The sequence below is a fragment of the Phocoena phocoena genome, chromosome 13 (assembly GCF_963924675.1).
Source record: "Phocoena phocoena chromosome 13, mPhoPho1.1, whole genome shotgun sequence".
In the NCBI taxonomy this organism is placed as follows: domain Eukaryota; kingdom Metazoa; phylum Chordata; class Mammalia; order Artiodactyla; family Phocoenidae; genus Phocoena; species Phocoena phocoena.
In genome coordinates, this window is record NC_089231.1 from 66173022 (window position 1) to 66188272 (window position 15251).

The following is a 15251-nucleotide window of genomic DNA, read 5'->3' on the forward strand; positions in this document are numbered from 1 at the left end:
GGGTGACATCTAGAGTTAAAGAGGAGTACTTGCAATTTTTAAAGTCTTAAATCAATTAGACTTTGATACTATTTGAAATTTCTTAAATTCTATGGGCAACTGTTTGGAGGCTTAATTGGGAAAAAAATAAAGGGTAAATCATACTTCAGATTTCCCTTGACGTGGTGATTTTTATAACCAGGTATGTCCCTTGCTGGGACCCCTGGAAGCTATGACCAGGAGACTGTTATAAGAAATATGTGTTGCTATCTGGGACATAAGCATCCAAGCCAGGGTGACCCCTGTGCCTGCCCATGTGATCTCATTCCCTTGTACCGAGCTGTCACTTGGGGAGCAGGATCCAGAGAATAGACTCTGGAGTGAAATGAGGCCTGCTGTGAGGACTCCTGCTGAGGACACACTCTTAACACTGCTCTACTGGGAAACCGTGTTTTCTGTCCTGTATCCTTCTACATGACACCAAAAGCAAGGATGGCCTGTTTTAGTCATGTGAGTTGGTGACGTCTGATTGAGCCAAAGGCAACCAAGACGGGTGTTGCAGCATGAACATGAAACCAGGGCAGGACAGGTCTCCCAGATGGATACTCACATGCACATCTGGAATGGGCTTGGTGAAGAGGGAGACAGCCAGGATGATGATGAGAGAAATGACAAAGAGGATGATGGCAAAGTACAAGTAGTGTACACCACAGATAACTGTGGGACAGTTGCTGGGCTCCATGCAGCTCCCAGTTCCATAGGCAAACTCAGCAATCATACGGGACACCCCAATCACAAATCCAATGATCAGTCCCCAAAAGGCTCCCTGTGAAAGAAAAACCTGGGTTAAGAAACACTGTATACAGAAAACAGCTGCACATTCACTGTGGGGACAGAGGCAAAAGAATAACAGTGAGAGAAATGAGAGCTCCAGGCTATCTAAAACGGAAACAGTGGAGTTCAGAATACGGCTAGAAATGTTACATCAGGCCTTCAGTGGTTGCGTTTACCACGTTTCAGTAATGTGATTTTATGTAAGTCATAAAACAAGGATTCACAAGATAATGGAGTAAAGTGTCTAAAAGCTGGTTAGAATAGCCACCTAAGGCCTTAATTCCAAAGGCCTTAATTCCCTTTAACTTTAAAAATAATTTTAATTTCTCTACCTGCAGCTACTTTTACCATCAGCCTCCAGATTTAGGCACATTCAGATGTACAGCAATTATTTGTGAAGTAATTTGTATTCCTTGAAGACATGGAAAAAGAAATTGGGTCTTTTAGGGACAGAGGAGAAAGGAATTTTCCATCACCCCCCCTTTATAGATCCAAAGTCACTGTTTTTAATTTGAGAACATAAAATTATACTGTGTGTTTTTACATTAAATTTTGGGTTTACATATTAGAATTATGGAAAGCCCTTAAGAGACTAGTAACATTGGGGGACAATTTTTCAGGTTTTTTAAAAAACCCTTTCTTTCCTCCCTCCCTCCCTCTCTTCCTTCCTCCCTCCTTTCCTTCCTTTCTTCCTTCCTTCTTTCCTTCCTTTCAGTCAGTTCTCACCTAGAGGACAAGGTCTGAGTCTACAGGTCATATTTTAAGAGGACCAATGACAAAGCAGAGTGAGCACATAGAAGGGTGGCCAAAAGGAGCCTTCGTGATTTTGTCAAGTGTTGGTCTGAACAGCTCCTTTGCTAGCCTTCTGTACCCCAACACTGTATATTACAGGTGTGCTAAATTACCAGCTATTCTTTAAACGTGTCATGTATGTTCATGTCCTGTCTCTTTGCACAGGTCATTCTCTCTACCTAGGAGGGCACAGGTTCATCCCTTCCTGGGAATCTTGCCCTAGCTGGAAGGTCTCCTCTCCTTCTGCCTAGACAGAACTGGGTGGGTGCATCCTCCTTGCTGTGGCTGCAGCACTGTGGACACACCTCCACACCAGCACCCACCACACTGCCGTGTAATCATGCATTCGCTCCTGTCTCCCCATCTGAACTGGGAGCTTGCCCAGAGAAGGAACCAGGATTCATTCCCTGTGTGTTGCTAATGCCTAGCCCTATGCTGGCATCTGGAAGTGTCTGCTGGATGAATAAATGAATAAGGAAGAAGAAAAAGATGTTCCATTTGTCCCTCATACACTTTTTCAGTAAAAAATTTATTTCTTAACTTTAGTTTGTGTGAATAGTATTGATAAAACTCGCTTAGGTTTTCCTTTTCTTTTGGCAATTAGTCTGCTCTTATTCCTTTAGTCTCTATTCTCAAGAGGCTCTTGAAAAATCCGGGGGACTTCCCTGGCGGTCCAGTGGGTAGGAATCCACGCTCCCAATGCAGGGGGCCTGGGTTCGATCCTTAGTGGGGGAACTAGATCCCACATGCATGCCGCAATTACAAGTTTGCGTGCCACAACGAAGATCCCGCGTGCTGCAACTAAAATGCAGCAACAGCCTAAATAAATTAATTAATTAAAAGTAAAAAAAAAAAAAAGTGTAGCTTAAAATTTATTAAAAAAAAAAAAAAAGAAAAATCTGGGATCCTTTGAAATTTTCCTCAAGACTTGGTCACCCCTCAGCAAACAGAGTGCGAGACGAGTCCTGAGAATCACTTTGCAGTCTCTGTGTGCTACTCTCCAGAGACTCTGGGCCAAGGCTTCTCACCCTCAGCACTGTGACATTTGGGCTGGATAATTTTTTGTTGGGGGAAGCGGGGTAGGAGGGTGTCTTGTGCATTGTAGAATGTTGGTCTCTACATACTAGATACCAGTAACATTCTCCAAATCATAACAATCAAAAGTGTTCCCAAATGGGAATTCCCTGGCCATGCAGTCGTTAAGATTCCGTGCTCTCACTGCAGAGGGCCCTAGTTTGATCCCTGATCAGGGACCTTTAAAAATCCCACAAGCTGCACGGCGTGGCCAAGAAAAAAAATGTTCCAAAATAATGAAATAAGGGCTTCCCTGGTAGTCCAGTGGTTAAGAATCTGCCTGTCAATGCAGGGGACACGTGTTCAAGCCCTGGTCCGGGAAGATCCCACATGCCGTGGAGCAACTAAACCCGTGCGCCACAACTACTGAGCCTGCACTCTAAAGCCTGCGAGCCACAACTACTGAGCCTGCGAGCCACAACTACTGAAGCCCGCGTGCCTAGAGCCCATGCTCTGCAACAAGAGAAGCCACCACAATGAGAAATCTATGTACCGCAACAAAGAGTAGCCCCCACTCGCTGCAACTAGAGAAAACCCAGGTGCAGCAATGAAGACCCAACACAGCCAAAAATAAATTAAATAAATAAATTTTTTAAAAAAATAATGAAATAAGAGAATGTTGCATTTATGACATGAAAATTAGTCATCTCATTTCCTAATTAAAGAGATGAATTTAGTGCACCATTAAAAGAAATGTTCCCAATACAGTAGTTATTGGGTGTTTACATACCCAAAAAGCACTCCCTTTAATAACTTGGAATACTTCTAAAGTTAGTTGAAGAGTGGTTGTAAATAATTGCCAAATGAAGGAGAACAATGCTAACAAAATGTGTTTATTCCTTTCAGAGTGTCATAGACATGGACATAAAGATATATAGCTATATCTCCTACCAAGGAAATCAAAATAGTAGGATAAACTGAACCTTTCCTTAAGGAATTTTGAAATGTAGGTAATAATCTGGATTTGGGGTATCAAAGCAATTTCTGTTTGACCAAAATTTTTAAATATGAAATATAATTTAAAAATTTTCAGATACGAAAAAAAAATGTTCCAAGACATCACCAAATATCCCCTGGGAAAGGGAAAAATTACCCCCAGTTGAGAACCATGACAATCTATTCCAATTCTTAGCCTTACTTTTTTTTTTAATATTTATTTATTTGGCTGTGCTGGGTCTTAGTTGCGGCACACAGGATCTAGTTCACTGACCAGGGGTCGAACCTGGGCCCCCTGCATCGGGAGCTTGGAGTCGTAACCGCTGGACCACCAGGGAAGTCCCTAGCCTTACTTTTTGAAAGCACTTGTCCATTGCTGAACTGAGTCTGCTTGTGGCCCACTGCAATACCCAGCTGGGCTTCTAGCCACACTTTCCTTACCTGAATTTTAGAAATCTCCCAGTGAACCAGTTTCTGTCAATCCCTACTGAAACGTATTCCAAGATGTGTGCCAATTTCCCTAACTTGCCAAGATCACTTGCAGGTTTAATTCTGATCTCTCAAGGCCACTTATCCATGCACCCAGTTTTGTGTTCCCAGCAAATCTGGACTATGTTCCTAATGGCAAATGACAAAGGAAGAGAGACACGTGTTGTGATTCACACACCTCAACTGTGGGTCACTGCAGTGAAGTGTTTCCCTGATATATATCTGTCTCTGTCCTATTGAGAGAAAGGGGTTGTCTAACCAAAAATACATCATTGTTTATATTGTTTCAGACAGTCAGCTACATAGCCAACACCCCTACCCCTTCCCAATCCTTCCCAGGCATTGAGATGGTTGGATACAGAGACACTAAGCAACATCCCAGTCAGAAGCCTAATCCAAAGGCATCCTTTTCGTGGTGCTTCAAAATCTGCAACGTTGCCCCACTGATGGCCCAAATTCTTCAGCCTGGCTTTCAAAGGGACCATGCCTAGTCTAACCTTAACCTGCCTTTCCAGCTGAGTCTTCCATTATCCACACACACAAACTCTCTCAACAGGTGAGATTCCTGACAGTCCCTCATCCCTATCCTGCTTGAGTATCACTACTTGGTCCTTCACTGGGCCCTGAAAAGTGCTGGGTGGAAAATCTAGCTCACTGCCGAACCAAGGAGGTAGCCTGTGCTAGAACTTCCTCTGGAGCTGCTCACCCAGGGGCTACAAACTTCCCAGGGAGTGCCATGCAGTTGGGTGAAAATCACCAAGAGTGGATGGAAAACATACATCATTAGTTGGGAATTAATTTGGAACCTGCAGCAAAGAGAAGAGGGAAGTCCGAGAGAATGTGAACCCAGGAGAGTCCCATGGTCCCTGGAGGCTTTTCCATATAAACCCTCAGCAGCACATTCATTCCTGCTTAAGATCTCTGGGAAATAGAATCCCTCCCAGAGAATATACAAATCCAGATGGGAATTTCTGTTCCAGAATGATTTTTCTAGACATGTATGATACCTACCTGCTCATTGACTCTCTTGCAGAAAATAGCAAGCAGGAAGACAGCTGCAATGGGTGGTCCCAAGTAACTGGTGATGGACTGGATGTAATCAAAGAGCTGCCCACTTTGTGCTGACTGCACAATGGGGACCCAGGCAATGCTGATGCCAATCAGCACCAGCATGAACAACCTGAAATCAAAGCCCCCACAATAGGGTATCAATAAATGCCTCCACATGAATAAATATATATCACTGTATATATATATATATGTGTGTGTGTGTGTGTGTGTGTGTGTGTGTGTAACTAGCAACTATAGATGTACACATAAAAATAGATAGATAGATAGATAGATAGATAGATAGATAGATATAAAGTTTTATATGACCACAGCAAGGAAAAATAATTAGCAAATTCACTGAGACTCTTTTCTTCTGTATTCTGCTTCTTCAGGAAAATCTTCTTCACCTGTAAGTAAAATGCACTTGATTTTCAATAGTAAAGTAGACCCAGTAACCACCAGGAGAGAATCCCACTTTGAGAGGCAGTGGAGTATAGGAACAGAGGTATGGACCTTGGAGCCAGCTCTCCTTTTTTTTCCTTTGGCCACGCCACGTGGCTTGCAGATCTTAGTTCCCCAACCAGGGATTGAACCTGCGCCCTTGGCAGCGAGAGCACAGAGTCCTAACCACTGGACCACCCGGGAATTCTCTAGCTTTCCTCCTTTTGAGTTTCACTTCAAGTCCTGAACAGATTGGAGGGTTCCTTATAACGTCTGGATTTAAATAGAAGGAAGGCTGTGATTCTCTTATCTCTCCTACCTGAATTTAAGGCAAGAGTCTTAAGCTAACCTTTGCGGGGCAGTGTTTTCACTCACATATTTCTCCCTCTAGAATGCCCTTCCCACTGCCTCCCATTTACCCAACTCTTATCCACTATTTTGGATGCAGCTCCCCCAGGAGCCTTCCTCAGCTACTGCATGGTGCACTCATCTCTCCCTTCTCTGAGCCCTTGATTGCTCTTACAGGTGCCACAGCAAAGTTTGGAATTGTTTCGTGTAACTGTAAGTTCATCTAGGACAGGGACAAACCCCTGGGCAGCAGTCATTGGATGCACAAAAAAAATATGAGCCCCAACATAATCTCAGGGCCGAGAGGTCCAGCCCTGAGCAAAGCAACAAAATGGTTTTCTTCCCATGTTGCATCTTGAGCCTTATAAATAGCAGAAAAACACCAGTAAACTTCTTTCTAAGGAAAACCCTATCAGGGTAACCGTGCTGCTTCCGGTGAAGCGGAGTGGTGGACTCTGGCCCAGTGGTCAGACCTCCCCTGAGTGCCAGGTGTCTCATCTCCTGCAAGTGGCCTGCCATTTCCCTTTCCTTCCTTTGCCCTAATCTTGCTCATGAGATTTATGAGGTGGCAGCATTCCCTGGGAACCTTTCCCTTGACAGACATCCCAGGGACTTTTTCCAGCTCCCCTGAGGAGGATGGCCTGCCTTAGCCCCATGGAGAGACACAGCAGAGCTTCTGCTAATCCTCTATCCAGAGCATCTGCTCCATGATAATCGGGATAATGGGCACACCTCACCCACGGATTAATGCTTACTGCATTCAGTATCCTGTTGTGCCCATTACAAGCATGCACATAGCCTGGTATTTTAGACTTTACGAAGCAGGTTCACAAGCGTAATATCACCAAATCCTCACAATGGTCCTGAAAAATGTTACAGCAAAGGGTCAAGGTACTGGAGGCACCTGGGCCTAAAAGAAGTCCGGTAAGGAGAGCTGCAGTGTGGAGGGCTGAGAAAGAAAGCATGGGACAGCATAAAGGGCCTTGGGCAAGGACTCAGTTGGCCGTGGGTTCCAGTCCTGCCTCTGCTTCCTGATTTGGGCAGGACAAGCCTCATCTTGTTTATTGATAAACTGAGGTTAGATTAAATGATCTCTGATGTCATTTCCTGCTTCAGAAGGACATTGTTTGATGATCTCTAATTTAAAGGTAAATGCCACTGAAAGCAAATATAACTTGCCACAGAGGTTACTCCCATTCTACCCAGCATGTACCAATCTTCCCCAGCTTGAGGGAAACTCTCTGATCATTCAAGCTTTCTATGGTGCATGACAGGGGAAGCTGAACTTACCTTCCTGCAATCATGAGCTCTTTCTCAGATGCTCTCTTCCGGATCTTGGTGTAGATGTCCATAGTGAAGAGGGTGCTGGCGCTGTTGAAGATGGAGGTCAGGGAGCTCATGAGAGAGGCCAACATGACTGACAGCATCAGGCCTCGAAGTCCTGAAAGAAAAGGAGGTTCTGAGTGGTACATGGAGAACCTCAGCTCTTTTGTGCTTGGAAAGTGTGAAGACTTAGAAAGTGTTTTGCCTTCTTACACCACACCATATTCTCTGATTTATCTCTCCAGAAAAATTAGAACTTTAAGGAATGGACTGTAGCTTAAAAATACATTGTAAGAAAAAAAAAATACATTGTAAGACCACAGCAGTCAACAAAGAGCTAGGGACAAAATACACATGAGGTAAATGCTTTGCAGTTGGGTGATTGATGGTGGTGGCGATGATGGTGGTGGTGGTGATGGTGGTGTGTGTGTGTGTGTGTGTGTGTGTGTGTGTGTGTGTGTACGTGTTTCCATCTGAGCAGACTTTTACAAGCTCTCTCACTCAAAAGATTAATGATAATGAAGAAATAGTTAAACTAGGATTCAAAAGACAAGGTTTCAAGAAAGTGAAAAGACAGCCCACAGAATGGGAGAAAATATTTGCATATATCTAATAAGGGTCTATTATACAGAATATATAAAAAATTCCTACAACTCTATAATAAAAAGACAAATAACCTAATTTAAAATGGGCAAAGGACCTACATAGACACTTTTCCAAAGAAGATAAAGTGGCTAATAATCACATGAAAAGTTGTTAAGCATCAGGGAAATTCAAATCAAAATCACAATAAAATACTTCTTTGCACCCCCTGGAGGGGCTATAATTTTTAAAAAGACAGATAATAACAAGCATGGGTAATGATGTGGAGAAATAGGAACCCTCATACATTGCTGGCAGTAATGTAAAATGGTACCACCACTGTGGTAAATATTTACTCAAATAGTTAAACATAGAGTTAACATATGACCCAACAATTCCACTCTTAGGCATCTACCCAAGAGAAATAAAAACATAGGTTTATACAAAAACCTGTACATGGGTGTTCATAACAGTATTATTTATAATAGCCAAAAAGTAGAAACAACACAGGGTCCATCAACTGATAAATGGATAAACAAAATGTGGTATATCCATCCAGTGGAATATCATTTTTAAAAAAGGAATGAAATACTAGTACATGCCTACAACATGGATGAACCTTGAAAACATTGTGCTAAGTGAAAGAAGCCAGACACAAAAGGACAAATATTGTATGATTCCATTTATATGAAATGTCCAGACTAAGCAAATCCACAGAGACAAAAAGTGGATTTGTGGTTGCCTAGGGCTGTGGGGTGGCTAGGATGAAACATAGAGTGATTGCTAATGGGTACAAGATTTCTTTGGGGCGTGACGAAAATTGTCTAAAATTGACTGTGGTGATAGTTTCACATCTCTGTAAAATACTAACCAAGGAGAGCACGAGGTTGTCCCTACTGAGGCTAGGAGGACAGGCCATGCTGAGGGCCCACTATTGAGCGTACAATCCCAGAAGTAAAGGTAACCTTAGAGGTCACCTAGGCCTACCACCCATCTGATACACAAATCCTTTCCACAACTTTTCTTCTGCCTAAACCCTGCAGCAACAGGAGTCTGCTCCCTCTTGGACAGTCCTAACTAGGCAGATATCTGCCTGTTGATAGCCTCAGCCACCCACCAGAAGCGGTATTACTCTTCATCCACTTTTCCATCTTTCACATATTCAAAGACAACTCATATTCTCTTGAACTCTCTCTTCTCCAAGCTAAACATCTTCAGTTTCTTGTACTATCCCTGTATAATAGAACTTGACATATATCTCTACTAAACTTCAGCTGGTTAGCTTTGAGTCAACATTCCTGCTTCTTGAGATCTTTTTGGAACATTGTTCTGTCACCTTCTAGGTATTGTATCTGTAAATAATTTTATAGCTGTGTTTTCATCTACAGCCTCACAAGAAGAAAAATAAAGGTTGCCTATTCTGATTACTTTGTCATTTGTTGGGACATTTTTTTTAATGGTCCCACTTGAATGTCTATCATGTAGACTACAGACTATTGGAGCTATAGTAGGAGTTATAAAGACCATCTCATCCAACTGTCTCATTTTTCAATTAATAAAACAAAGATCCATTTCAAGGAGTTAGTAGGTAGGGCTTCAAGTCTTAGTTCTGCCATTCGCTCGGAGTTACTTTACCAGTTAATTGCTCAGCTGGGATAGAGTTTTCTTCCCTCTGTATGATACTCTTCTCAGACTCACGTTCATTTATTCACACAACAAATATTTGTTTAACATAATTTTAGAGCAGTCCAGGCAACAAGTAACGGTATATCAGAGTAGAGTGATGGAGATAACAAGAGAAGGAGGTAGATGAATATAAGAGATACTTAGGAGGTAAAATGGACAGAATTTGGTGATGGATTGGTGGGGGAATATTTACTGGCTGAGTGAAGGAGGCTGAATCTGTAAATGAGACAAAAAGGAACAGCTGGAAAGGATGGGGGTGGGGGCGGGGGTGGGGGAAGACAAACAGAAGAGGATAGTGTTATGGAATCCAAGAGAAGGGAATAACTCAAAAAAGATGAGTGATCATAAGGCTGAATGCTACTGAGGGACCAATGGAAAATATCTGTTTGATCTAGCATGGAGAGGTCATTGGGGAATCTGGTGTTTACAGAAGCCAGATTCCACCCAAAAGTGAGGAACGACAATGGTACATGCAAAAGCAGCATTTTGGTGTCCTATGTGCCACACAGCTTTCTGTCATGCACAATCCACTCTAGCACAGTATTCAGAGCTACAGTCCTCACCCAGGATCTGCCAGTCTAAGGAAATAGTATAAACACGCCACAGAGGCCAGAATTCCAGCCAGAACTCTAAAAGAGCCACGATTCTTGTTAATTGCAACCTTAATTAATAAGCAACCCAGCTCAGTGGAATAGTTAACTATTACTCCCATTTTTACAGAAGTTGAATGCAAAGGGTTTGACCAAGGTCATCTATCCAGTCTGTGGTTTAAAAAAAAACCTAATGAGATTTCCATCCCTTAAGCCAGAATTAGATTTTTCTTCAACATGAAGATGAACAGTAACCATACAGGTCTACCCCAAAACTAACTATTCTGGACTCTAAGTATTCACTTTCTTAGGACACCACATTCTGTATAATGAGAAACCCCCTTGTATCCAATCTACCTACTGCCTTGAACTTCCTCATTCTAGAGCTAAAATTGCTCTTTGCCTTTCTCTCCATGTTTTTCTTTGGAACAGCTTGGAAGTCAATTCATTCTCCAGGTAAAATTCCATTTAGTTCAAGCCTCATGTTAATGTCTGTTGGAGAGCATCGAAAGACTTTCTAGATGAGCATGAAAAAGTTGTGTTTTTCCCTAACATGTTTTCAGATTATCTCCTTTCCATGCCTGACTGATGGACAAGTGCCAGGACTCATGGAGCCCAACCAAGCCAGATGTCTCCTCCCTACTAAGGCAAGACCTGCTCAAAAACTGAGGACGCCCGGAATGAGGCTTTCCCTACTAGCACCCCAGGCTCAGAAACGGCTTTGCCCCAGAAGGCCCACAGACCACTATGTAGATAGAGCCCAAGCCCAATCAGCCTCCCAAGAAAGACCCAGCCAGCAGGGACAACTCTCACCATTGGGCATGAGCTCCACCACCAAGGTCGGGTAGGCCATGTTGGTACAGCCAACCTTGGTGCCGCAATATTTCTCACACTCCGAGGGGACAGTGCAGGCAATTTTTTCTGAGGAGAGATGAAGAGTCATGTCAGCAAGCAGACATCCGGGAACTATTTCCAAGATTCACCTTCTTAAGACAGGGCTTCAAATAGGACGTTCCTGCCCATGGCCCTGAAATGGTTCCACAAAGAGCACAGCTCCCACTAAGCCCTTCCATGCCATCCCCCTGCCCTGCTGGCCCTGACCATTCCCAAGCTCTGCCTGGGGAGGAAAGACAGTTCCTAGGCAGATGAGGGAGAAGCAAAGAAATGCTTACGTAGGAAAGGAGAGGGCATGGTCCTCAGACTTTAGCTAGCTACTCTGCTCAGCATTGACTGTGTTCTTGTTTCTCCTGAAGATCACAGTGGCTTGCAGTTCCTAATTTTGAGGTTTGTTTTCAACAGCTCTTGCAAGTAGGGTTGGAACATCTAGACAACTAAGGGAATTCCCCAGTGGGAGGAATGTGGGGTAGAACTTCCCAGATGTGGAAAATCTGGGCTAGAAATAGAGAGGCAGTAACCTGGGAGGGGAAGGGGACATGATCTAGAGACTTGGAGGAAGTTCTAAAAACTTCTATAGAATTCAGATCTACACGCATTTATTAGGTACCTACTACAGGTAGGTCATTTAGTGCTGCCCCATATAGTACCGAATCATCACAGCACCACCTCAAATATTTGTCTGTGTGTTATATCCATTATACTTTAAAATCTTCAGTTAGATATATTTTTCTCATGACAGGTGAGCCAGTATAGGAGGGTGAAAGCACTATTAGGAGCACGTAGCCAACAGCAACAAGTGCCCCCAGACTGTCTTGTCTTCATTTTGGAAGGTGCTTATCAAACTTTCACTCTGTGGTGCTCTCTTTTTGCCATTATTTTATATTCCAGGAAACAGTTTGGACCTATGATGGCTGACCGAAAAACACAAGCAAATGGAAGTGTAGGAGAGGCCACAAACAGGCCAGGGAAGAATCTAACACCCTGGATAGCAAAGTGCAGGGCTCGGGGCCCCTTCACAGAAATGGTCCAGGAAACAGGGCAGCAGGCAGTTAGAGACTGGCTACGGTCCTTTGACATTAAGGGCATCATACACACTACTATAGCCTGGGGGTTGGGGAGAAGACAGAGCAAAAAATAAGTAAATATTAGCTAGAAGAAGCTATAGTTGGAGGCATGTCATGACTTTAGAGAATTTGCAAAAGGGGAAAAATAATTGCCAATGTAAAGAACCAGGGAACACAACTCCACACATTCTGTGGCCTCAAGTTGCTCACTGTCTGGGGCAGGGGGATACAATAATGCTTCGTAATCATGGCAAGAAAAGAAGAGGGCAGAAAAACAGAAACAGGGATCTACAGGACTTTAGAAGTGACTTGGAGCCAGGAAAATGGAAGAGAGAGGCCAGCGAGTCCAGCAGAAGGCATCACCTGTGTATAGGATGCGGCTGATCATCCCTGGCATCACCATGAGGAACATGGGCAGCAGCTTCAGGTACCCACACATGATGCAGCCAGCCTTCACGTGTGACATGTTTTTGGCCGAGAGGCACCGCTGCACAATGACCTGCCAGGGAAAGCCCAGTGAGGGAGGGGTGTAGGCAAGAGACCCCGCAACAGGCTCTAACCACCCCAGCTTCCCCCACCATCCCGGGTCTTTGGCCTGGCACTCCGATGTCACCGAGGCTCAGCAGCCCTCAGACCACATGAGCCCTGCCCTACCTTTCCCAGCCCCACAAGCCACAGGCAGACAGGAGTCTCTGTAGCACCCTAAGGAAGACCCTCTCCTCCCCACACATCCAGCATGGGTACCTGATCTGTGCACCAGTACCACAGGGCGAGGATGGACAACCCAAAGATGAGCCCAGGCCATGGCAGGTCTCCCTTGAGAGGATCTCGGAAGATGTGGAAGGAGTCAGCCCTTGGGGTATAGCATTCTTTCCTGATGGTGGTGTTTCCATCAGAAACCACAGTTGGAATGGCATTCATGTATTTCGTCATGAAGGCATCATACCCTCCCACTTCGTGAAAAGCTGGAAAACAGTGGTAACATAAGTCAACATTATGAAACTCTCAACTCTTCATAGCAGTTTCTTCCTGTGGATGCCTGAGAAACCCACAGCCAGAGCCCTCACTGTGGGGTCTTGGACAAGTCATTGTCCCATTCTGGGCTTCAGCTTTCTCATCCATAGAATGGGATTATTAACCCTGCCCAGCCCCCTCAGGGGGCTACTGTGAGGGTCCAAAGCAACAACCTGTGAAAGTACTCCAACCATAAACTTCTTTACAAAGGGAAAGTATTTGAATTATTAAAAGAAAGACCTTGCTTTTGAACCAGATTCAAAGACTCTGTTTTTCCCCTCACCCCCTGCTATCAGCAGTGGCCTTTGGGATTCTGGACACAGACACAGACTAGGCCCCCAGTCCCAGCAGTGTGGTGGGATGGGAGAGAATGGGTGAGGAAGTCTGGAGCCCTGCCACCTCTTGGCTGTGGGAATAAGGCATTCCAGACCCTGTGCTGCAGAATAAGGCATTCCTTTCCCCTGCTCCAGACCCCTGAGGACCACCGGGGAAAATCAAATGGAAGCTCTTGGAAAACATAGCATAGAGAGAGGATAAGAAGCTTCAGAGGACACACAGAGAGCATAGGCCCCCTTAAAAATAAAATGGCATTTTATGTCCTCCCAAAACAAGTACCTCTATTTGTAGGGTTTCCAGTCTTGTCCTTAGGATTTCATAGACAAATAAAATTTCAAAACCGAGAGGACAGGGATTACAGAGTGGCTGATTTTTTTTTTTAACATCTTTTTTGGAGTATAATTGCTTTACAATGTTTTGTTAGTTTCTGCATATAACAAAGTGAATCAGCTATATGTATACATATATCCCCATATCCCCTCCCTCTTGAGCCTCCCTCCCACCCTCTCCATCTCACCCCTCTAGGTGGTCACAAAGCACCCAGCTGATCTCCCTGTGCTATGCAGCTGCTTCCCACTAGCTATCTATTTTACGTTTGGTAGTGTATATATGTCCAAGCCACTCTCTCACTTTATACCAGCTTCCCCTACCCCCACCCCCACAGTCTTCTCAAGTTCATTCTCTACATCAGTGTCTTTATTCCTGTCCTGCCCCTAGGTTCATCAGAGCCATTTTTTTTTTATTCCATATATATGTGTTAGCATACAGTATTTGTTTTTCTCTTTCTGACTTACTTTGTGGCTGATCTTTTAAATTTTACCAAATCAGGAGATAAATAAGAAAATGGTCCATTCATAAAAGAAAGGACATTTAACATCAAAATGTAGATGACATAATCTGAGATTTAAGATGCAACATTTAAATATATTTAGCCTAATCCTTTTTCAGTCCAGTTTCTCTGTGGAGAGAAGACCTCTCGTGACATCAGTGGCCCACACTGGGGCCCACTGGCCCAGACTGTCTAGAGAGGGCAGCAAGGAATCCAGGTATTGTCTGGGCCGGGCCCAGCCTGAAACCTCCAGGGCTAGGGAAGGTGTCCCTTGCACACCCACAGTGACTGCCAATCTAGGCCAGTCTACTCCCCTGGGGAGAGCAGAGCATACCGAGCTCACTGTCTAGGACAGCAGCAGACAGGGAGGCTGGACTCGTTTTTTCTCCCTGGGCCTCTAACTCTGCCCCCCCACCCCCTCAGCCTGCCCCAGCCCCACTTACCAAACCCAGTCAGGATAAAAGACCCCACCAGCATGATCACCGTCTGCAAGGTGTCCGTGTAAATCACAGCCGCCAGGCCCCCTGAGCAAGCAAAGGAGACAAGGCATCTAACCTCAGGTAGGAGGGCAACCTGTCAGCCCACCTTGTTTCCCCACCCTCACCCCCACCCGCACTCCTTTCCCTCTGCACACCTTCTGCACCCCTCAGTCTGCCTTCTTTTCCTTCCCTCCCTTTTCCTGTTACAGAGGTCTGCCACCCAGCATGTTCCAGTATCTCCACTTTTCACAGAAATGCTGGAAAGGCCTTGGAGAGAGGATGTTTCTCCCTATTTGAGGACGGAGAGCTTGATGTGACCACTTTAAGCCAGCAAATGGCTATGGTGAGAAGCATCTGCGCAAACAAAGGCAGGGAAGAGCAAAGAGCTGACATCTCGACAAGATGTCTGGGGACATAACCAAATCAGTCCACTCTCTCTTCTCTCAGGCCATCTGAGTAACTTCTTATCCCCAGCGCCATGGGGCTCCAGCTGGGCAGCAAGCTCCAT

The 15251-nt window shown here is 44.5% G+C and overlaps 1 protein-coding gene across 5 annotated transcripts in view; it reads right to left on the minus strand.

The window, feature by feature from the left end:
- SLC5A1 (solute carrier family 5 member 1) overlaps nt 1–15251 on the minus strand; it is a 51898-nt gene that overhangs the window by 4572 nt on the left and 32075 nt on the right. For all 5 annotated transcript variants that reach the window (XM_065889643.1, XM_065889641.1, XM_065889644.1 and 2 more), the window contains exons 7-13: nt 14708–14788; nt 12830–13050; nt 12449–12584; nt 10938–11045; nt 7234–7384; nt 5116–5284; nt 590–805 (exon numbers count right to left, since the gene is read on the minus strand). In XM_065889643.1, coding sequence (XP_065745715.1) covers nt 590–805; nt 5116–5284; nt 7234–7384; nt 10938–11045; nt 12449–12584; nt 12830–13050; nt 14708–14788 — 1082 coding nt within the window. The remainder of the gene's footprint in view (nt 1–589; nt 806–5115; nt 5285–7233; nt 7385–10937; nt 11046–12448; nt 12585–12829; nt 13051–14707; nt 14789–15251) is intronic.